The 25,038-nt window shown below is 37.1% G+C and overlaps 1 protein-coding gene across 1 annotated transcript in view; it reads right to left on the bottom strand.

Moving 5' to 3' along the window:
* Positions 1–1,997: 1,997 nt before the first annotated feature.
* Positions 1,998–25,038, bottom strand: part of LOC126260913 (aldehyde dehydrogenase 1A1-like) — a 36,440-nt gene continuing 13,399 nt past the window's right edge. Inside the window, exons 4-12 of the mRNA XM_049958372.1 lie at positions 22,092–22,257; positions 20,122–20,312; positions 12,907–13,020; positions 9,990–10,092; positions 9,061–9,245; positions 6,097–6,261; positions 5,693–5,850; positions 2,282–2,356; positions 1,998–2,195 (exon numbers count right to left, since the gene is read on the bottom strand). Coding sequence (XP_049814329.1) covers positions 2,126–2,195; positions 2,282–2,356; positions 5,693–5,850; positions 6,097–6,261; positions 9,061–9,245; positions 9,990–10,092; positions 12,907–13,020; positions 20,122–20,312; positions 22,092–22,257 — 1,227 coding nt within the window. The 3' untranslated portion in view covers positions 1,998–2,125. The remainder of the gene's footprint in view (positions 2,196–2,281; positions 2,357–5,692; positions 5,851–6,096; positions 6,262–9,060; positions 9,246–9,989; positions 10,093–12,906; positions 13,021–20,121; positions 20,313–22,091; positions 22,258–25,038) is intronic.

Here is a 25,038-nt window from a genome sequence, read left to right as displayed (position 1 = left end):
TTAGGCAAAAATTTTTCTCCGTTTGAATATCTTTGCAGCCACTTCTTTAGTACATCAAATTCTGCACAGAAATTAGAGTCATCTTGGATTTAAAAACCTAGTCAGTTGCCGTGCTTCATTTCTGACTGTATCACTATTAGACATAAGAATAATACGAATATAAACATGACACGATACGTATATTCTTCCGCGTTTGCTGTTGTCTCACTCTAGTTTTGTAGTTTATTAGGCAGACAGGATTTAAATGAGATAGCAGCAAACACGAAAGAATGCATGGCAAAATGTTTATATTCATATTATTTTTATGGTAAAGGGAATACTGCATGTGATTCATAATTCATAAAAGTTCCTATTACCAACCATCTCTTCTCACAGGTAGGAAAAAATTCAGAACGTAGAGTTGGCCACATTGACAAACATCCCAAACAGTCTTGCCAGTCGTATTTTCATAGTACATTGAAATTCTGCTACATTCGAAGATGAACAATACAGAATTTGTATTTACTTCGTTGGATAATGTATGAAAATGCAGTGGTCGAAACTCAGGGCGGAGAAAAAAAAGCTCGTCTTCCACCTTTTTTTTAAATTTATTTACTGACGTAGAGGTTTTGGCACCAGTATTTATCTTTGTGCCTACAAAGCATGCCTGTGTAGCGCTACATATATTCGACAGCAGAATTTAGTTGTGGTGGCACCTAATTACATTTTTCAGAATTTCCGTTTGCTTTGCACTCGATTCTAAGCCGCAGCCGGTTTTTTGGATTACAAAAACCGGAAGAAAAGTGCGGCTTAGATTCGAGTAAATACGGTAAATGAGGAAAATCTTTCAATTTTTATTCTTTAAGGTAATCACTGTTAAAATGAAAACACAATATAAAATTACAAGGAGACAGAATGCCTGGCCAGAACTTATTCTTTGGGGATGAAATTTAAATACTGTCGATAGATGCCCAAAAATACGAAAAACCATCCCAGATTTTCTCTGATGCCTCCCATTTTTCAACTCAGTTAGTTCTCCCCATATGGGGGGTGGGGGGTGCCTCTCAACCTGACACACACACACACACACACACACACACACACACACACACACACAGTACTTAAAATTTTTCCTCCTGAAGGCAAGTACTTGTCAGCCATTTTGTGTCCCTGTAACAATATTATTTTGTAATTATATCTAAAAACAAAGATGATGTGACTTACCATACGAAAGTGCTAGCACGTCGATAGACACACAAACAAACACAAACATACACACAAAATTCAAGCTTTCGCAACCAATGGTTGCTTCATCAGGAAAGAGGGAAGGAGAGGGAAAGACGAAAGGATGCTTGTGTCTGTGTATGTGCGGATGGATATGTGTGTGTGTGCGCGAGTGTATGCCTGTCCTTTTTTCCCCCTAAGGTAAGTCTTTCCGCAGCCGGGATTGGAATGACTCCTTACCCTCTCCCTTAAAACCCACATCCTTTCGTCTTTCCCTCTCCTTCCCTCTTTCCTGATGAAGCAACCGTTGGTTGCGAAAGCTTGAATTTTGTGTGTATGTTTGTTTGTGTGTCTATCGACCTGCCAGTGCTTTCGTATGGTAAGTCACATCATCTTTGTTTTTAGATATATTTTTCCCACGTGGAATGTTTCCCTCTATTATATTCATATCATTATTTTGTAATTATATTTACATTTATTAAACTATTTAATGCAAGATCTAAATTATTAAGAAATGTTGCATGAGTGCTGCTATCTGAACTGTGCATATTAATGAAAAATGGTAATGTATTCTGCATTATTTACTACAGTTTTAATGGGTGAACACTCAGTTTTTTTAATTGTTGTGTTTTACTAGGTTAGCTTTATTCTACCCCAAGTTTATCCATCTCTTCCGTACATATTAACAATTACCATTATTTTTATAAACTGATCTACAAAAGTCGTATGATAGTTATAGTTTTATTGCCAAAATGAGCAAAAGGTGTCAATTACGAAGAAAGTAAATACTCTGATAAAAAAATTATATAAATTTATTTCCATATTACTGGTTTTACAATATGATCAGCACAAAAGTTTGTTAAAGCTTCACAATAATGATTTGTTTAACAGAACAAAATTCTTATTTGATGGCTGAAAGATCTTACGATTTGCTTGGAAGTTTCACAGACACAGTCTTTACCTGCAGATATTCCTGCAGTGTGTCTTCTCCCCTGAAAAATATTAGGCATTGTAGCATAATCAAAAATTGTTTTACTAGTTATGTCATTTTACTTTTTAATCTATACTATTTACTTACAGTTCCCTGCCAATTCCAGACTGCTTGTAGCCACCAAATGGTGCTTGTGGTGAAATGACGTTGTAGCAGTTAATCCTATAAAAAAAGAAAGAGTAGGTAAACCTTCAATTATTGAAGCTAAATTAATTACACAACTAAATGAAGAAAGTGGGTAGTGTAGTACAACACCTATCATATAGCAGATAAGTATCTTACTGATTTAATACACCACAGTGGATGAACAGAGCAATGATGGTATGTCAAGAAAGTAGTTCCTCTAATGCTAATCAACTATTTTACAAACAGTTTGTGCAATTACAATTTTAAGAAGTGATGGGAACACCTTAGTATTTCATCTCTTTAAGTCTATCACAGCCAGCTCTTATTTATTTATTTATTTATTTTTGAGTCATCAGTCTTCTGACTGGTATTGTGCAGCCAGCCATGAATTATTCTTTTGTGCCACCCTCTTCATCTGAGATTAGCACTCGCACCATATGTCACCAGTTATCCTTGTCATATAGTTTTTACCTTCTGCACCTCCTCCTAGTGCCACGTAAGAATTCCCTGATGTCTAATCACGTCCTATTATCTTGTTACTTCCTCTTATCAGTGTTTTTCATACATTCCTTTCTTTGCCATTTTGTTGAGAACCTCTTCATTCTTTATCAGTCCATCTAATTTTTAACAACTTTCTATAGCTTCGCATCTCAAAACACTTCAATTATTTTCTTTTCCAGTTTTCCCACAGTCCATGTTTCACTAGCATACAATGCTGTGCACCAAATGTATGTTTTCAGAAATTATTTCCTCAAATGAAGGCTGATGTTTGAAACAAGTAAACTTTTTTTTGGCAAGAAATGCACTCATTGCCTGTTCTAGTCTACTTTTCCGGTCCTCCTTGCTTCATCCACCACGTGTTATTTTACTCCCAAGGTAGCAGAGTTCTTTAACTTCATCTACTTTATGGTCACCAATTCCATTTACCCTGAATTCATTTTCTTGACTCTAAGACTGTTCATTGCAATAAACAGATCCCATAGTAATTCTTCACCTGTACTAAGAACGGTGATGTCATCAGTGAATCTTATCGCTCATATCCTTTCACCCAGATTTTTAAACCCACGCTTAAAACTTTCTTTTATTTCCATCATTTCTTCTTCAATGTATAGAGTGAACATTAGGAGAGAAACATTGCACCCCCATCATAGACCCATCATAGATCCTATCTGTGCTCTTTGTTCTTGATCTTCCATTCATATTCTTCCAGCTTGATTCTTGTGTACACATATTGTATATCATCCATCTTTCCTCGAAGCTTGCTCTTATTTTTCACAGAATTTTGAACCTATTGCACTATTTTAAATCGACAAATGCTTTTTCTAGGTCAACAAATTCTATGAATGAGTCTTGATATTTGTGAAGTCTTGCTTTCATTTTCAAGCATAACATCAGAACTGCCTCTCTTGTGACATTACCTTTCCTCACATAGAACTAATCAACATCGAAGTTATCCTCAATTATCTTTTTCATTCTTCTGTATATTATCTTCAGAAATATGTGGATGATATTTTTCAAGAAGTCTGTTAGTGTGTCTCCAGTCTCATTGATTCCACACACTTAGTTCAATACATCAATTACAGACATTAGATTAGAACTCTTGTTATTAAATTATTCATTTAACTTTTTTTTGTTTCTGTGTTTTTTATTGAATCTCAATTCTAGCTAATTCATAGACTATTTGATTGCAGGATCACACCTACAGATTATTTGCAGTGAATTAGTTGTAGGGCCTGAAAGCAGACATGCCTGGCTCAACCCTATGACTAAATTGAACTATTCTTTTTCAACAAAGCCATGCACAGCCCAGTACCTAAAGTACACCTAACTGCAGGTAAAGATGCCACTGGTTTGCTCGTATGGGATGCTGTTTGGAAGAGCAATGATACTAGCAGTAACCATTAAGTACCATCACACTTCTCATTGCTCTTAAAGTGGTGTTCACTCACCCAAACATAACATCCTAGTCCATCCTTATGACACTCCCAATCCAATCTCCTTGCCACGGCAATCGTATCTCTGTGGAAGACCAGGTTCAAGACCTATCCAGTCCACCCTGTGCTTCCTATTCCAATCCTGTCACAGGCTTATCCAATCAGAGGTCGGGCCACCTGTGAAAGCAGCCATGTAATACCTGCTCTGCTGCAAACATAGCACAGCTTTTTATATTGGTATAACTACCAAGCAACTGTCCACTTGGAGTAACAGCCACTGCCAAATTGTGACCAAGAGCAAAGTGGACCACCCTGTGACACAACATGTAGTTGAACATAACATCCCTGTTTCAATGGCTGCTTTAGAAACTGGGCCATCTGGATCCTCCCCTCCACCACCAACTTTCTGAACTGCACAGATGTAAGTTCTTACAACCCATTCTCCACTCCCAAAATTATCCCGGCCTCCACTATTATCCCCACACCCTCCACCCAACAGTTTCTGCCCCCTGTGTCATATCACCTTCTACCATTTTATGTCCCCTCATCCTCACTGTGTGCCACTACCTGTCAACGCACCCACCGGTCATTTCTCTTTCTCTACTCCTCTTATTTTCTGCTCCCAGTTTCCCACTCCCACACAGCCTCCCAACACTGTGCCTGGCGGTCTTGTCCCTTGTCCTGCTGACATTTAATCCCTGCAGGCTCCACCAGACAAATGTTCTTCTCTCCCGGTGTCAGTACCCTGCTGCCCCAACCATCTTCCCCACCCTACTTAGGATTGTTGCTTTCCAGCAATGCAACAGTTGCATTCTGGCCAGAGCAGCGAATTGTGTGTGTGTGTGTGTGTGTGTGTGTGTGTGTGTGTGTGTGTGTGTGTGTGTGTGTGTGATTTTCTGAAGAAGGTTTTAGCAAAAAGTTCAATATGTGACAGTCTTTGCCTATCTGTAACTCAATGTGTCATCCTTTTGATGAGTAGCAATCTATTCTTTTCATAATATTGCAGTTATCTGTTTTATTATTTAATACACAAAATAATCTAGACCACGTTAATTAAAAAAATAAAAAACTTTATAAATGTTCAGCATGTAGCCATATTTAAAAATTAAGTTGTGATATGTATGTAAAATGACTTGTCATTATGATTCATTGTGCAAATGAGCCATGGAACGTATAACTAACTAACTTCTAACGTAGAGGCCTGTTGTTACCAGCAAGACCAGTTAGTCAGTGCCAAGACTTGTCAAAAACAAACAAACACTGAGTAGATCTCAATCTCATAACAACCTGTTTATCACTCAAGGTCACGCAGAAAGAAGTGAATAAAACTGCCTGTCATGATAATATTAATAAATAACATAATCAACATCACCATTGTTGACAAGAACAGCATTCATTCATTATATCAACAGATACTGATAGTGAGAATAAGACTAACCAGACATTGCCAGCTTCCAAAGCATTTGCATACACCAAGGCATTATTAATATTTTTAGTCACAATTCCAGATGCCAATCCATAAGTCGTATTGTTAGCTCTTTCAATAGCTTCTTCCAGAGTTTTGAATTTTAGAATACTCTGTACTGGGCCAAATATCTGAAACATTTTTTGTAAAGCACTGTACTCAAACATAAAAGATACAAAGATCAAATGTAAAACATTTAATATTTTTGTTGAACTTTCTGTAGTGTCTTGTAAATATTCATGAGTTAGAATTTATGAAAACCTATAGATTAATTGTTTGAAAAGGGAAAAATTGGCAATAATAAACAGAACATATTTTAGCTGTCCTCTATAAGCAAATTTCATCTAGTAAAAAGGATAATGTTATAAAGTTCTTACCTCCTCTTTCGCAATTTTCATGTCATCAGTAACATTTGAGAACACTGTTGGCTTGATAAAGTAGCCAGCTGTACCTATACGTTCTCCACCACATTCAACACGAGCTCCTTCTTCCTTTCCTGCCTTAATGTAGCTCAGAACTTTATTCATCATCTTTTCATTAATCTGAAAAGAATTTTATTTTTTAGGAAACAATGTTTCTATCAAACATAACTTTCTATCAAAAAAGTTCACCTTAAATTGTGTTTTTTTCTCAGTTTCCATATTACAAGTTGTGATAATTTTTCTTGATATTTTAAAAATACATTGCACTGTACTGAAACAGGGCACAAATATTATGCCTAATTATGATACACACTACAGTATTTGGCAACACTAAGTGATTATTACAGTGGTAAAACCCAGGTTTATTTAACTAAAAGCGTGCATCATATCATGATAAGAAACGTGATTTACGTATCTCACAATATATGCAAGTCAAATAAAGTGAAATGGTGTATTCAAAAATACATCAACATTTACTTCAAAGTTAAAGTATTTTCTGAATTGCTACTTACCATAAAGAAGACACATCAAATTGCAGACAGGCACAGTTACACACAAAAGCATCATGCACACACAACCGCCAACTCCCGCATCTCGGCATTTTGGCCGTAGATGCTGGAGTTGGGAGTCGTGTGCATGAGGTTTGCTTGCTTGTATGTGTAAATGGTGTGTGGTGTGATGTGTGTGTGTGTGTGTGTGTGTGTGTGTGTTTTACTGATGAAGGATGTGGCCAAAAGCTTTATGTAAGTGTCTTTTAATTGCGCCCGTCTGCAACTTGACATGTCTTCTTTACAATAAGTAGCAATCTGTCTTTCCCTACATTGTTGGTATTCCTAGCTGAAATTTCCATTGTTTGTGTTTTCTGAATTACTTCACTACTTGCAGCAGTAGTTAACTTTTCTCTGGAAAGAGCTAAAAAGATATGTATGTGTCAGAAATTATAATAACATTCAGTGTAACATTCACACAGAGATAATGAAAATGCCATAGAATAAGATGATGATGATGTGGAAGGATCCCATCTGCACACATCGAAAAAAGTTTTGCATCACCCCAGTTCCCAGAACTACTCCTGATGATAGACATTGACTGTGGATATTGTATCACAGACACAATCCCTCTGACTGTTCAGAGACGTCACTAAACCTGCTGAAAGATGTAAACAACCATGCATGATGGAGGGGGTCTGACAGCCGATCAGTTCCAGTCATTCCACCCGGAAGGAGGTACATGGCTCATGTTGTCTGTAGTTCAACCATGCCTAGATGGTCAGTACCACGGCTCGATCACATCCACGTTGTTACTTTGTGCCAGGAAGGGCTCTCAACAAGGTAAGTGTCCAGGTGTCTCAGACTGAACCAAAGCGATGTTTTTCGGACATGGAGGAGATACAGAGAGACAGGAACTGTCGATGACATGCCTCACTCAGGCCACCCAAGGGCTACTACTGCAGTGGATGACCGCTACCTACGGATAATGGCTCAGAGGAACCCTGGCAGCAATTTCATCATGTTGAATAATGCTTTTTGTGCAGCCACAGGATGTCATGTTATGACTCAAACTTTGTGCAACAGGCTGCATGATGCACAACTTCACTCTCGACGTCCATGGTGAGGTCCATCTTTGCAACCACAACACCATGCAGCGCAGTAGAGATGGGCCCAACAACATGCCGAACGGACCGCTCAAGATTGGCATCACGTTCTCTTCACCAATGAGTGTCGCATATGCCTTGAACCACACAATTGTGGGAGATGTATTTGGAGGCGACCCAGTCAGGCTGAATGCCTTAGACACACTATCCACCGAGTGCAGCAAGGCGGAGATTCCCTGATGTTTTGGGGTGGCATTATGTGGGATTCGATATGTGAATGTCAGCCTCCAACCGACAGTGCAACCATATCAGCAGCATATTGGTGAGGCCTTTGTCTTCATGGACGACAATTCGCGCCCCCATCACGCAAGTCTTGTGAATGACTTCCTTCAGGATGACGACATCACTCGAGCAGAGTGGCCAGCATGTTCTCCAGACATGAACCTTATCGAACATGCCTGGCGTAGGTTGAAAAGGGCTGTTTATGGATGATGTGACCCCACCAACCACTCTGAGGGATCTACGCTGAATTGCCATTGAGGAGGGGGACAGTCTGGACCAACAGTGCCTCAATGAACTTGTGGATAGTATGCCACAATGAATACAGGCATCCATCAGTGCAAGAGGATGTATTACTGGGTATTAGAGGTACCAGTGTGTACAGCAATCTGGACCACCGCCTCTGAAGGTCTCACTGTATGGTGGTACAACATGCAATGTGTGGTTTTCATGAGCAATAAAACGGGCAGAAATAATGTTTAGGTTGAACTCGTATTCCAATTTTCTGTACAGGTTCCGGAACTCTTGGAAGTGAGGTGATGCAAAACTTTTTTTCATGTGTGTAGGAAGTCTCCCCTGAAGTGAGGTTCCAGTAACATTTCCATCACTCCTCCCATTTCCTCAACCTCACTAAAGCTTTTCCTGCATCCCTCTTCTTTTCCCTTCCACCCTGCTGCCAGAAGAAGAAGCGACGCTCTGAAAGCTCACACATTTCCACATTTTTTTTTGTGTTTTGTCCTGCTGCAAGTTGATGATCAGATTTTTTATCTGTCCATATCATACAGTGTTTTCAAGTATTGATAATTTTAATATTTGCATCAAAGGCACAATTCACTGATGAAACTGTTAACTTAAATGGAAGATAAGTATTGGTCAGCTATTCATTGTTCTTGCAATTTTATTGTATTATTTATTAGAACTTAATGTTCCTCATTGCAAAAATATGTATTTGCTGTCCAAAAGGTGGATGAAATTCACAGGGAGTTCCAGAATGTAATGCTATACTTATTGTATATCATTGTTCATGTAATACAATTATTTGTTACCTGAGGACCTTGAAGAATGCCATCTGCCAGAGGATCACCAACTTTCTTTTCTTCAGCTTTTGCTTTTGCTTTCTTAACAAATTCATCATATATATCTTCATGCACAAAAGTTCTTGTTCCTGCACAGCAGACTTGTCCTTGGTTGATGAACAGTGCATCATGTGCTATCTGTACTGCTTCATCAACTGAAACATACGGTTATTGTGTTATTACTACTACTATTAGAGTTTTTATTTTATTTATTTTTCTACATTACAAGTCTAGGTTTTATCAGCAAAAGGCAATCAGAAAAATGTAACAGTATACCTGAAGTCATATTACAAAAGAGATAAATGAAATCACAACTGGGTTGTGTAAACAATTAGCTTTACCACAACTGGGAGAGAATTTCTTCAGTAGCCAAACTTACTGTTTGTCAAAACATAAAACTGTGATAGAATACACAAAGATAAAAGTTGCAAATAATGCAGTAACAGTCAACTTCACTTAATGATATCTCATTGGTCATTGATAAGTACATACTTGGAACATGATATACAAACTTCATACAAACAGAAGTTACATTCATCTATTAATGTTTCTTATTTTACAGAAAATGGGGGCAGCCACACATCATTTCGGAGACAAAGTTATTTCCCTACTATTGGATGGGCGTAGAAGAAATACATGCTTTTGCAGCACACAAGTTTTATGCAAGATAAAACATCTATGTATGTAAACGATCTTTTGGCTTCTCTACACTAACTATTTTAAGAGAGAAAGCCGGAAAATTATCTGAAAATCATGTTTCCTCTGCAGTGCTCTTTGCAAGGTAGCAGGAGGTCTTTCCTTATTAAATTTCAATGATGCAATGCTCACAATAAATGTCTTTAAACTACTTGTATCATTTGTATTTAGATATTTCTATTTGAATTAAATAGTTTACTTACTGTCAGCATCAGGAAGTATTATCAGCGGACTCTTCCCACCCAGCTCCAGTGAAACTTTCTTCAAGTTTGACTGTGCAGCTGCTGCCATAACTGCTTTTCCAACCTGGACACAATTTTAATACTTCCTAATACTCAGTTATTACTACAACATATCAGGCATAAAAGAAATATTTGCTTTATTTTCCAGTGTGAAGGGCGATCAGAAGTTCATATTGATGGACTGGTGGACCCTGTCACCAAAGTAAGAAATTTCTCACAGTGCAAAGCATGCTGAGCTGTTTCTTGAGCAGCTGATCAATTTCCTCATTCAGTTTTAACTGACTGCCCATCTGGATGCCTAGGAATTTTATTATGTGTGGTTTCATTAATTTTCTGATTGTTAATATTCATTTCAGGAATATGAAGTTTATTTGTTCTGTGGAACTGTAAAATAATTGGTTTTGAAAAATTTAGGAGTAGGCTATTGCTGTGAACTATTTGCAGGTACATAGCCCAATACAGTTACAAATAATTCTCATGTTTAGTGGATTTTTGATAAAATTTTATGTAACTGCATAAATGTTCATATAATACTGGCATATTATCAACATGCTCCTAAATACTGTGTATGCCATTATTTATTCACAGTTACACATTAATGAAGTTTGCTCAGAATTCCTGTATTTGCTGATGGAGTGAAAGCAGTAATGTGATGTTTAATATTTTTAAAATAATTTGTAAGATTTTATTTCCTCTTTTGAGAGAGCTTTTGCTCTAAAGTTTTATTTCTAGATGAGGTGTATTATCAACATATCTTATCAATGTTGCCTGTTATGCATGCATTATTTTGTGTCTCTTATAGGGACAGTTTCTCAGTTATTATTATTGCAATTAATAAAATGAAACAAAAATAATGAAAAAGTATTGGTAATGATTGCATGTGGCCAACAGTAGAATACCAAAGCCAGTATGACTTCTGTCAGTAAATGTTCATTATGACTAATCTGTCACAGCAACAAACAGCTGTTAGTCAAATTATTCATGTCTTCTAACTCAAAAAAAAAGATCCACCAGTGAAACAGCTTTCATCTCTCCTGTATTGTTGCCCAGACATAATTATGAGTGCAGTAAATGGTACTTTTTTTTGGTGGGGTGGGGGTGGGGAGGTTCTTTTCAGAAATGGAATGAGCTCACCAACTCTAAAAGAATAGACCATGAATGTTAAGTATACCTTTAGATTCCTGTACACCATGCACTCCAATACTTAGATGGTGCCATATGTTCACACGTCATCTCATTGTTGTCATGCCTTCAATCTGAAAACTGGTTTGATGCGCATCTTCATGCTAGCCTATCCTTTGCAAGCCACTTCATCTCTGCCTCTGCCTAACAACTGCAATCTACATCCATTTGAACCTGTTTACTGTTTTCAAACCTTAGTCTCCCTTTAAACCCCCTTCCTTCCCTTCCCTTCCCTTCCCTTCCCCCCCTCTCTCTCTCTCTCTCTCTCTCTCTCTCTCTCTCTCTCTCACACACACACACACACACACACTGGCTGCCTTTCACTACTGCTACCGAATTGAAAATTTGGTGATGCCTCAGTATGTGCCCTATCATTCAATCTGTTCACTTAGGCAAGTTGGGCCAATTTGACTCATTACCTCATCAGTTATTCAATCTATTCATCTAATACGTTTAGTATTATTATGTAACACCACATGTCAAAAGCTTCTACTTTCTTCTTGACTGAATTGCATATTGCCCATATTTCACTTCCATACAACATTTCACACAAACCTTCAGAGAAGACTGTTGGGGGCAAATTTGTATCAGATGTTCACAAATTCCCCTTTTTCTGACATTCTTTTGTTGCTAATGCCAGTCTGCATTTTATATCTTCCCTAAGTCAGTCATCATAAGTCTTTTTGTTGCCTAAATAATAAAACTCTTCTACTACTTTCAATGTGCCATTTCTTAATTTATGGTAATTACTTTGGCATTGCCTGGTGTACTTCGACCACATACCATTACCCTTATTTTTTTCTTATCGATGTTCGTGTTACAATCTCTTTTCAGGATGTTATCTGTTCCATTCAACTGTTTTTCAGTCCTTTGCTTTCTCCAACAATTACAATGTCATTGGCAAATATCAAAGTTTTTATTTGTTCTCCATGAACTTTAATTCCTTTTCCATACTTCTCATTCATTCTCTGTGAGGCCAGTAGGCTTATAAACTTTCATTGCTGTTGAGGTTTTTGGCTTCGCATCTATTTGGCTTCGATAATGCATTTGCTATGCTGTTCATAGTCTCTTACCTGCACTGCTGTTTTCTTACTCATAATTAGGCTTACTCTTCCAGTACTCCTATTTTATTTTGTGATGATAATGCTATACTGACCCAATCAAAAGTCTTTCTTTCTGCCAGCACACTATGCTAATTCCCACTGTATCCAACTTCAACCTATCCATTTCCCTTTTTAAATTCTCTAATCTATGGAGGGATGTAACATTACACACTCCAACTTGTGGTATGTCAGTCTTTATTTTCCAGATGAACACATCCTCCTGAGTAATCCTCACCCAGTGATGTGAATGGGGGACTATTTTTAACTCCGAAATATTTTACACAAGAAGGTGCCATTGTCATTAAGCCATAAATTAGAGCTGCATGCCCTCAGGAAAAATCTCACGGCAGTAGTTTCCCCTAGCTTTCAGCTGTTTGCAGTTCCAGCACATCAAAGCTGTGTAGGGCAATGTTACAAGGTTGTATCATCCAGGCTGTTGCTTTAAGTGTTCGTGCATGTTTTCAACAACAGTGTCAGTGTTCCAATGATTTTCCAAACTCTTAGAAAAAACTTATTATGATATTTTTAATCAGACTTCCACTCAAATATTAGCACTCATATATTAAATTATGTTCTAGAAATAATTTTCTTACCGCAACAGAACCAGTGAATGCCACTTTTGAAATTTCAGGGTGTGATGCAATGGCAGATCCTGCAGTTGGCCCATATCCTGGGACAACATTGACAACTCCAGCAGGAAATCCAGCCTACAAAAGAAATTATGGTTGGCACCTGCTGATCCGATTTCTTTTTAGTCCTATTGATTACATGTTATACAAGTAGTGTGCCAATAATACACGCCACATCAAGTGAAACAATGCAGTATTACATGAGCATTTTACATATCATATATACAATATTTGCCTTATTTTATAAGAGGAATTAGTTGCATTTAACATTGCAACTTACAGTTTATTCACATACATTTAAATGAGTTCTTAAAAAGTAAGATGCAATGAAAGAACAGAACCTTATCCTAATGACGTAAATAAATAAATAAATAATAAAATTACATTTTTAACATCATAATTCAAATTAAAATACAATACTTTTGTTTTTATGGGATGAGTGGAAGTATCATATCTTTTTCTTTTAAGAGTGTTTTTACCTATGTGGTTTTTCTCTATTCTTACTCTAAGGGATGCCTTGTAACTTGAAGAATTACTTCATTTTATAGCAGGTTCATCTATGAGGAATATTTGTTAGTTTTCTTCTGGATACCTGTACATTATTAATTCCTTTTCTATATTGATGGAGAGCTTATTGCCTACTTCTATACCTGGCTCACGAACTCCCTTGTGTACTTTCGTGAGAGTTGAGGAGCCCCCGGTGGAAGTTTTTCACCTGACTTGTGACCTGGTTGTCAATGTCACACTTTATCTAAAACAGTTCTTTGTTATTGGCTGCAAAGACCATCAGTGAGTATATATACTGAGATACTTGAAAAGACCCCTATACATATATTCATCTCACCACAGGCAATTATAGAATGGAAAAAGGCAAGATGTGACAATAGCATTATTTCTGTGTCACCAAAGTAAGAAATTATTTACAGTGCAAAGCATGCTGAGTTAAGTTTCTTGAGCAGCTGATCAATTTGCACATTCCATCTTAACTTAATGTCCCTCTGGGTGCCTAGGAATTTTTGTGTGTGTGTCTGAATAATTTTGTGATTGTTAATACCCATTGCAGGAACTTTAAGTTTATATTTATTGTCTGAAACTGTATACATTAGTATTTGGAGGAAAAAAAACAGGTTAAGCTATTTGTTGGAGCCATTTTACACTTTATTAGTGACTGATTATGCTGTATACTGCACTTTGGAGATAGGCCCTCTGATCAGAATACTTGAATCATCAGCAGATGTTTTATTAATTGTTTTATTAATTTTAATTGGTAGATAATCAATGTAGATTAAGAAAATCAGTGGCTCCAGTCTGAATTTATTGTTACACCCGTCTCCATTAACAAAACTCTGTTTCCTGTTGTGTGAGTGAGACTCTAGCCAAGCCAAAGGTTTGTTGTTGATGCCTGGTGTGGCAGCTTTCAAAGTTCGTGTTAATGTACACAGCCTACTGTCTTAGCAACGTCACAGAAGATCCACATTGCATACCTTATGAAATGTTGTTCACCTTGAATTTCATCTGTTGAGACTAAATATGGCTCACTCAGTGAAGAATCCTGTATGTAAGCTAAACTGTGTAGGTTTCAGTAAGCCATATTATGTAGTGTGGCCATAAACCCTATCATATACTATTCCCTCGAATACCTTTGAGAACATACAGCAGAGAACTGGGCTGACAGTTAAATATTACATGCCTCAGGCGTCACTACTGCATGTTTTAGTCCATCTGAAAATACCATGCTTTTCATTGCACAGTAGCAAAACATGTAACTGATTAAGCCTGCACATAATTTGAAAATCCTATTTAATATACCATCACACACAGAGGACTGAGTGCTTTTAAGTAATTTTATGATTTTTACAATTTCTTTAGAAGTTCTGCTTTTTTGAAATGAAGTCCTATGTCTGGCATGTTTCCCATGTGTTTAAGCAGTTCTATGGGTTCTGTGGGAGACTGATTATTATGGTTCCCTGTATTTCAGTTACAGTGAGAAGAAATTTATTGAATTCTGAGGTTGGAACTTTTTGTTTATTCTAATGAGTGCCAATACCACACAGCTGTGGTCTTCCTCTTTGTTCTGATTTCATGTTCCTATTTGTCTCACTTTTTATGGTTTTTACTTTATTGTTTGGCTTGCTTTTTTGTGAATAATGCAATCATCCTGATTACACATGTATAAAGTATTTTGCAGTACTTCTTGTGATTTAATCGCTTGGTTTGTACTAGTCCTGTATTCAATATACAGATCCTCGCAAATGCTATTTTAATGTCATTTGTTAACCACTTTCTGCTTCCAATACAGGTTGCTTTGATTTTAATTTGTCCTTGAGGGAAGTAGGTTTCAAATTGTTTGACGAATACGTTCTAGAATGAATTCAATTTGTCATACACTGTGTCTGCCTGATATATTTCATCCTGTTGTTCCTGATGTAAACTATTTATAAACAATCAAGTAGATTCAAAATTTATTGTTGTAACATGTTTAACTTAGGTACGACCATGCACAGTTTTTTCCGCAGGCAAGTTTCGAAGCTCTCATTTTAACATTGTGATCAGACAATCACTTATTGCAGTCTGTGTTTTTACTTCACTTTAATCTGTGGGGTTCAGGAACACATCGTCAATCGTGATCTTGCTATATCCCCATATTCTTGTTGGAAATGTTGCCCTACAGAGTATGTTGAAAGTAGACCATGATTCAAATTGCTTATGATTGTTATTATTTGAATGAAAATTTATGTTAGAATTACTGCATACCATAAAATTACTGTTATTACTTTATAGTTTTTTAAAAACTGATTCTAGGGGGGGGAAAGAAACTTATGAATGTTTCCCACAGGTGTCCTGTAAACTGTTAATATTATGAGGGATGGCTTTTCCAGTTTTAATTTGACAGCACAGCATTCAAAATGCTGTTCAATACAGTACTGAAAGATAAAAGTCTGAGACCAAAGAAAATAAAGCTATCAATCTAGATACATTTTTACATACAAAAGATGATGAGCATATCTGAATCTGACCTGAAACTTGCTGTCAAAATGAGATGGAGGTCTATTTCCTTTACAGCTGTGTAATATAAACTTTATAGCCATCTGACTTTATGAAATTCTCTGTCATGGTCAAAGAAGCAAATTTTCATGTTTCTGGCTGGGTAAACTGCAGTGAACCATAACAAACTGCACAAAAAGCACTTGCACTCTCCTAAAGTGACTGATGTGGAGTTGGTGCTTTTGGAATTGTACACCTCTATTTCTTTGAAAATGAACAGACAGTGACCATTGATTCAGAAGGTACATGACTATATTGGAAGGCTTTGTTGAAATAAGGGTAAGGCAGCTTGGCAGTGATCCTAAAAACCTATATTTCCAGCAGGATGGAGCAACAACCTACATCACATAATACAATACATCTGTAGTTCGTAAAATGTTTGGAACTGTTCTCTCATTTCGGTGAACTTGCTTGGCCTGTGGATGTTTCTGACCATGCATTCCAAAGGCACATCATGGGTATTAAAGAACTCAGGCAAGCCACTGGTGACAAAGTTGCAGCAATTGATGAGGACCTATGGAGGCATGTGTACAACTTCAAGAAACATTTTCAAGAAATAATAATAAAACTTTGTAATCAGTGGTAAATAAATGGCATCCTCCATTGTATTTACAGAGAGTTTTACTTATTTTTTCCCCTTCTTCTGTATATAATATATGAGTAGCTGAAAAATGTCAATCGACAATGCACCTCTATAGGTACATGCAGTAAATATTTTCTAGACCCATACTCTTACATAGAATGGCACAGCATGTATCATGATGTGCAACCACACTAGATGTCTTTATAAATCCATACTCTAACACAGGTAATTAGTATTCAGCTTGGGACAATTTTTTTTTATTTTTTTCCATATGTGTGGCATATTAATTGTTATTCAGCCTTGTGAACCGATTTTGTCTAACAATAATTAGCGTTATGAATAAATCCCAATACAGTGTGCAAATCCATGAGTGTAAGATGGGAAGAATAATTATTAGTTTTTCAAAATAACTCTCTCTAGTTTTCGAAAACACAGTTAGTTCTTCATGTCATTTACAGAAAGTTAATGGAGTGAGAATACCACCCCATTTACAGAAAAAAGAGGAATCACGCTCAAAAGTAACAGAATCAATTACGAAAGGAAGAGTAATGATCTGTCTGAATAAACACAATCTTTTCAACAAATCACTCTTTGGCATCCAAAGCAAGTAAGTACAATGTAGGCCACTACAGATTTTACAAAAGTAGTCTTGAAGATCTCAACAGGGATAACTGTGTACAGGCACATTTCTATAGCTGTCCAAGGTGTTTAACACTGTTGCCTATAAAAGACCACTAAATGAAGTGTTAGTTCTGGATATAAGATGTTACAACAGTAGGTATAAGGCTAATGAGTAGTGCCACTTTAACCTGGAAAATTAGATTGCAAAAGATAGAGATAACCCACACTTGAGATACTAATTTTTTTGTGAAGCAAGCATCAAACCCAAAACATGTTAACACAGCTGTTCCTAAGGATATTATATTAGGAAAAGTCTGCTCTTAATGTGTATAAATGAATATCTAGACAAGGCAAGACATGAAAAAAAATTCTCCTTGCTCGTGATAGCTAGATTATAGTTGTTGATAAAAACTAGAAGGTACATGAAACCCTTAAGTATGTTTACAGTTGGGGTAGCATGTAATAAATTAACTCCGATCATAGCAAACAAACAGCATAAACTTCAGTGTAAAGACAGAAAACTGTTCCATCACATTAAACATGCATGAAAATCTATAGATTGTGTAGCAAAAACAAAGTTTTTATATTGATTGTCATCTGACATGGAATGAGTGTATGAAAATATTGTCAAAGAGAATGCTACAGAATGTTCCGTCTATAGGATCCTATCACCACTGTGTAACAGGAAGTGACTTATGGCAACATACTGTTCCTATGTACACTAAATTCTTACCTATGGACTTCTGCTAAAACGGGCTATACAAATAATGAAAAAGTAGTAGTCAGGCTCACTGTAAGGAAATGACTTTTTTTGGATGTCTTATGGTGCCAAGTGAGCTAATCTACCAGTCTTGTCACATGAGAAGAAAAATTAGTAATATCATAAATAGTTCTACCCTTGCTCATGGAGCAAGAACCATTTACTAAGTAAAATCAAACATACGAACTCGTTAATAGTATTTTCTATCAGAGATTGCCCCAGGAAACAAGAGAGATAACTAAAATACTTGTATTTAGAAAAGCAGAGTGTAGGACTTAAATAATACACACTACACAATTTAAGATTAGCTACAGAACTGTGAGTATGGGTTCACAAAAAATAGTAATAACTAAATAATATCTTTCACACCATATTACACATCTAAAACTGAATACTTTTTGCAGGAAAACCACACACACAAGTTAGGCGGTACATAATGCTAATGCCCCATCATTCTTCCGAACTTAAAATTTCACTCAAGTTGTTTAGCTTTTCAGAAAGATAGAAAGAAAGGCAAAGACGTTACACAGACATGACAACATGATCATGGCCCTAAAGTCAGCTGCAAGTCTGTGTGGTGTGTACTGCTGATAGCCAAGTGACTGAATGAACAGCTTACAATCATATTTTTCTGTTATCAAAATAACTTGTTCCAGGTATGTATGAAAGCCATCATTGTAAGCTAGACATAAATGAATGAGGCACTGCATTTTTTATAATACTGGCCTCAGATTTACAAGGATGGAGGCTCATGCTCTGTGCAGCCATTCTGATAAAGGTTGTCTGCTTGTGTCTGTATATGTGTGGATGGATACGTGTGTGTGTGCGCGCGCGCGAGTGTATACCCGTCCTTTTTTCCCCCCTAAGTAAGTCTTTCTGCTCCCGGGATTGGAATGACTCCTTACCCTCTCCCTTAAAACCCACATCCTTTCGTCTTTCCCTCTTCTTCCCTCTTTCCTGATGAGGCAACAGTTTGTTGCGAAAGCTTGAATTTTGTGTGTATGTTTGTGTTTGTTTTTGTGTCTATCGACCTGCCAGCACTTTCGTTTGGTAAGTCACGTCATCTTTGTTTTTAGATATATTTTTCCCACGTGGAATGTTTCCCTCTATTATATTAAAACTTGTATATACTTTCATACATCTGTGTTTATGACTAATGTTTTTCTTTTGCATCAACCTGCCAAACACTAATTCATCATAGAATTATCCTTGTACGAATAAATTACTTGCATTAGCAATATTACACATTACCAAACAGATAGATTGCTGTTCACCACATAGAGGAGGTACTGAGTCACAGGCAGGCCCAATGAACAGACTGCTAAAAAGTCCTAATTCAAAAATAGAAAACATGCACACAATTAGCCACTATCTCCAGCCACAGCAGCCAGAGATGGTGGTTATGTGTGTGTGTGTGTGTGTGTGTGTGTGTGTGTGTGTGTGTGTGTGTGTGTGTGTGTGTGTATATATATATATATATATATATATTGAGCTTGTGTGAATATGTGCATGTACTATGACTGTTTTGTCCGAAAGTTTAAATGTTTAGCAGTGTTTTCACTGGGCCTGTCTGTGACTCAGTGTCTCCTCTACGTGGTTAGTAACAATTTGTCCTTGTCATAATATTGTTATTCCATCCTGGACTTTCCACTGCTTAATACTAACACTAGCCATGGCTTTGCAAGAAATGGAGTCTGTAGTCTTTTCTGCAGTCAATAAATGGTTTAAGAAATCATGAATGGCCATCTCCAGATGTGAACTTCAGTTTTCTGATTAGAAATCAAGTGTTCAAATCACTGTACCCTGTCAGTCAATTTCATTTTTTTCACTCACTCTATATTAAAATGTGAGGCTGGTCACAGTGGTTTGGTCACAAACATTATATCATAATTTCTGTTTGCTATGATATCAGAAATATTTCACCTGGTTGTGATTAGTGGCACATAAATACCTCAAACTGACGTATTTTGTCTGTGAGAAGCCATCTCCTAATCTAATTGGGAGTCCCTGAGTTTGGCAAGCTATTGCTTCATTGTGACAGCAGATACTACTAGGAATTTTGCTCAGCAAGTGACACCAATGTCTCTATTCTTATCTGCTGTAATAGTATCCAGATAGTTTCAACCACTGTATGTGTCTCAAAGAAAGACAAAGAAGCAAACAGACTCACTTCTTTGCACAGAGCTGCAATGTATAAAGCATTGATAGGCGTATCTTCAGCAGGCTTCAGTACTACAGTGCACCCAGTAGCGAAAGCTGGAGCTAATTTCCATACAGCCATCAGTACAGGAGCATTCCATGGTATTATCTGCCCAACTACTCCAACAGGCTCTTTCCGTGTGTAGGTGAAGTAAGGGCCATCTGAAATTTAAAAGACCGTAACTGTCTTATTTTATCTTTATCCTTTGATCAACTGAAATATAGTACTAATTGATATGAGAAACACTATTACAAGTGTTAACGATGCCTGGGCAGAAGATAAACATTTACTTATGCAACTGCTTAAACTTTCATGGCCATTTCTTGATGTACAGCCTGTTGGCACTTATCTTGGGGTCTCAATTTCTCCAGCATGAGTGGGTAGTATTGTTAAAGGTTCACCTTCTAGTCTACCACCAGCAATTCTGGATGATTATTTGACAGTGCTAACCACTCATTCTGGAAAAATGACAAAAAACACTAAATGACCATCAGTGGAAGATCCTAGGATGAATGCCAAAGGCAACATGTCAAAAAATTTCTTTCTTTCTTTCTTTCTTATTGGAACAATATCAGCTGATATATGGCTAAAAAATACAGGAAAGAAACAGAAATATGCTAAATCTACAGATTTCAGAGACTTTTTTTTTTCAAAAGTTCATCTTTTAGAAAGAAGCAGTAGATAAGAAAGAGGAAGGAGGATAAAAGGAATGATTTATAGATGTTGAGTTCGGAAAGTTGTTCTATGCCATGGACTGAGATAACTTCATGGTACAAAAAAGCTGTTGTAGAAACGGCAGTAGTAAGGCCCTGGAATATTTTTAGCCTCAGGAGCAACAGTCAATTTTACTTCTGACTCTTTCTTTCGTGTCTGTTTCCTCTTTCCAGGTATGGAGACAGTTAACCTTCTTCCATTATGTTGTGCCAGTACTGTAACATGTTGCCAGAGGCATTAAAAATTGTGCAGCTTGTTGTTGGTATAGAGGAGTATTGTGTGGTGATTTGTTTTCTGCAATTGAAGAAGATCGATTGAGCAATAATTCTTGCTGAGTTGGTGTAAATGTATGGCTAACAATGCACTATAGGACAACTGTTAAATGGCACAGACACTTCAATTAAGGCAAAAAAGCCTGAAAAGCAAAGAAGAGTTGAGAATCACAGGACAAGTGGAGGCCCATGTGCTGTAAAACCATCATACCACAATCAAGGTGTCAATGGAAAAACTGAAAACAAGTCCTAGTTTAGACTTCAGTGTCTGGCACAACATTATGAGCATGACAAAGATCACTGAACACTATGTTCCGTGATTGCCCAACCCCATTCAGAAAGCCCACCTAATTGTGGCAGCAGCAGAAATGTTGCAGCTCTGTTAGGCCACTCAAGATAACTTCTTTAGCTTCCTAATCACCAGTAAAGCATGTTGCACATGGATTCATCACCACTGAAAATGGTGAACAACCAATCATCTCCAGAGTAGTCTATAATGAGTTTTTTGGGATTGCCATGCTGTGATATTAACTGAGTATGCTTGTTACTACCGTAATTTCCAGGCTACTTACAGGAGATTGCCAAGGGAGTCTTTTTGGCTCATGACAATGCCCCAGTTAAGTCTGCACTGGCACGGCCACACATGCAGTGTATCTGAGCTATCAAATTTTACCTCTACCCCCTCCCAATTCTCTTTCTCCCTTCTTCTGAAATAATCAGTCATTTGCATATAACAAAGGTTCTCTCTCTCTCTCTCTCTCTCTCTCTCTCTCTCTCTCTCTCTCTCTCTCTCTCTCTCTCTCCCTCTCTCTGTGTGTGTGTGTGGGGGGGGGGGGCACTACTAAAATTTATATTTTATGGACAAAACACAGCAATTAAATGTTGCATTTGACCTATTACACTGGTATGCAGTTATCATTCACTACTCTAGTTAAAGATATGAACTCTCATTACCTGCAGGTATGGTGTGACCATGGATTTTGTCAGCCCAGCCAGCAAGGTAACGCAAACAGTTGACAGAAAATATGATTTCACCATATGAAGCTGGGAATATCTTCCCTCCTTCCATGCTCTGCAGTACAGCCAAATAGTGAATATCTCTTTCTATCAAGTCTGCTAGCTATAAACAGAATAAAAAAACAAAAAAACTAGATTAAGTGTGAATCATAAACTTTCATCTTTTAATGACCCGGTGAAGAGAACATAGAACTCTGAAGTAAAACAAAAACTGTAATACTTCTTATCTTTTGCAACAATGACAAGAAATACACTATCTTCAGTTAGTTGGTGTTATTAGATATTATATTGCATTACATGGTACATGACACCTCAGTAAGAAGAGCTGTTATATACAAAGCCTAATAATATAATCTAAGAATGGTAGGACCCTCTCACTATCCACCAAAACAGGAATAAATGGAGCAAGGCCGCCACATGGCACAATTTTTTTTTTTTCCTACTTCGGTAGTTCGTTTCTCTTGTGTGTTTGTGTGTATGTGTGTGTGTGTGAAATTAATGATAGTATTCCCATAAAGAAATGCAAAGTAATTAACAAAGGTTTCAAAACTAAGTTTCCAAACAGACAAAGTCCATGGTATACTAAACATCTTATTGATTTGCAAAACAAGGCTACATTGTTATCCAAACAGCTAAACAAAGATCAGGCAGATCTTATGTGCTAATAGATAGGGAGCAATGAGAATTGCAGAAGGTGGTTTTAAGAAATTGCATGACATCAGCAGAAGGAATCCATCATGAGTTCCAAAGTGTTACCAGTAGCTCAGTTAGCAAAATGGGGTAGAATGATTGAGCAATAAGCAACACATTTCTGTAGTCGTTACTAACCGACACTTCAGATGGAGTAAAGAGCAATGCCACTGAGAAGGAGGAAGGAAAAAGGAAGACTAGACTGGAGTTTATTGTCCCATCGGACAGCAAAGTCAGGACAGATGGAACACAAGCTCAGATTATGAAAGGATAGGGAAGGAAATCAGCCATAGCCCTCTGAAAGGAACCATCCCAGCATTTTCCTGGAGCAATTTAGGGAAATCACTGAAAACCTAAATCATGACAGCTAGACACAGATCTGAACTGTCATCCTCCTGAATGCAAGTCCAACATGCTACCCAGTGTGCCACTTCACTCTGTGACACCAGTGCACCATGACTATTTGGAAATGAGTGATGAATCACACTATACCTTGAGGCAATCCGATGAAAGGGATCGTGTTTGGCAAATGCACGGACATTGTTACTTGCCACCATGTGTAGTACCAACAAAGAAGTATGGAGGACGTGACATTACAGTTAGTATGGGAGTGTTTTCCGTGGTTGGTGTGCGGTCACCTTACAGCACTTAAGAAAATGCTAAATCTGCATCTACACCTATACTCTGCAAACCACTGCGAAGTGTGTGGCAGAGGATATGTCCCATTGTACCAATTATCAGGCTTTCTTCCCATTCCATTCATGTTTGCAGCTTGGGAAGAGCGAACGTTTGAATGCCTCTGTGCGTGCTGTAATTATTCAATCTTATCCTCAAAATACCTATGCATACATACATACACACGTACATGTGTACATACATTAATCCTTGTTCCATAGATCATGAATACGACATTTCATAATGATGGGGAATGTGTCCTTTAACATAAGTTTTTTTTACACAAAATAATTAATCAATTTTTTTTTATAGTTACTACTTCTTATCTAAGAATTCATCTATTGAGTAGAAAGAGTTGTCATTCAGAAATTATTTTAATTTGCTTTTAAATACTGGTTGGCTATCTGTCAGACTTTTAATACTATTTGGCAAATGACAAAATATTTTTGTGGCAGCATAATTCATCCCTTTCTGTGCTAAAGTGAGATTTAATCCAGAATAGTGAATATCTTCTAGTGTTGTAGCTATGCACTTCACTGCCATTTTTGAATTGGGATGGGTTATTAACGACAAATTTCATAAGTGAATATATGTATTGCAAAGGTACTGTGAATATCCCGAGTTCCTTAAATAAACGTCTGCAAGGTGATCTTGGATGGGCTCCAGCTATTATTCTGACTACATACTTTTGTGCAATGAATACTTTCTCTCTTAATGACAAATTTCCCCAAAATATGATGCCATATGAAAGCAGTGAATGAAAATAGGCATAGTAGGCTAATTTACTGATATGTTTATCACCAAAATTTGCAACAACTAATAGCATAAGTAGCTGAACTGAACTGTTTCAGCACATGATCGATGTGTTTCTTCCAATTCAATTTCTCATCAATGCGCACACCCAGGAATTTTGAGTATACTACCTTAACAACAGATTTCTGTTCATAGTCTATATTTATCAATGGTGTTATGCCATTTACTGTACAGAATGGTATAAACTGTGTTTTCTCAAAATTTGGTGAGAGTCTATTTGCAGAGAACCACTTAATAATTTTCTGAAAGATGTTATCTGCAATTTCCTCAGCTGATTCTTGCTCCTTGGGTGTGATTACTAGACTTGTATCATCAGTAAAAAGAACTAACTTTGCATCTTCATGAATACAGGGTGGAAAGTCGTTAATATATATTAAGAACAAAAAGGGATCAAAACTGAACCCTGTGGGACACCATTCTTAATACCTCCCCAGTTAGAGGACTCTGCTGGTTTTTGTAGACTATCTGTACTGTTAATTTCACCCTTCTGCATTCTTCCAGTTAAGTAGGAATTAAACCATTTGTGCACTGTCCCACTCATACCATAATACTTAAGCTTATCTAGAAGAATTTCATGATTCACACAATCAAAAGCCTTTGAGAGATCACAAAATATCCCAATGGGTGATGTTCGGTTATTCATTGCATTTAATATTTGCTCACTGAAAGCATATATAGCATTTTCTGTCGAAAAGCCTTTCCGAAA

The sequence above is a fragment of the Schistocerca nitens genome, chromosome 5 (assembly GCF_023898315.1).
Source record: "Schistocerca nitens isolate TAMUIC-IGC-003100 chromosome 5, iqSchNite1.1, whole genome shotgun sequence".
NCBI classification, from domain to species: Eukaryota; Metazoa; Arthropoda; class Insecta; order Orthoptera; family Acrididae; genus Schistocerca; species Schistocerca nitens.
The sequence above is the reverse complement of the archived record's forward strand: the minus strand, read 5'-3'. Positions and strand labels throughout refer to the sequence as shown.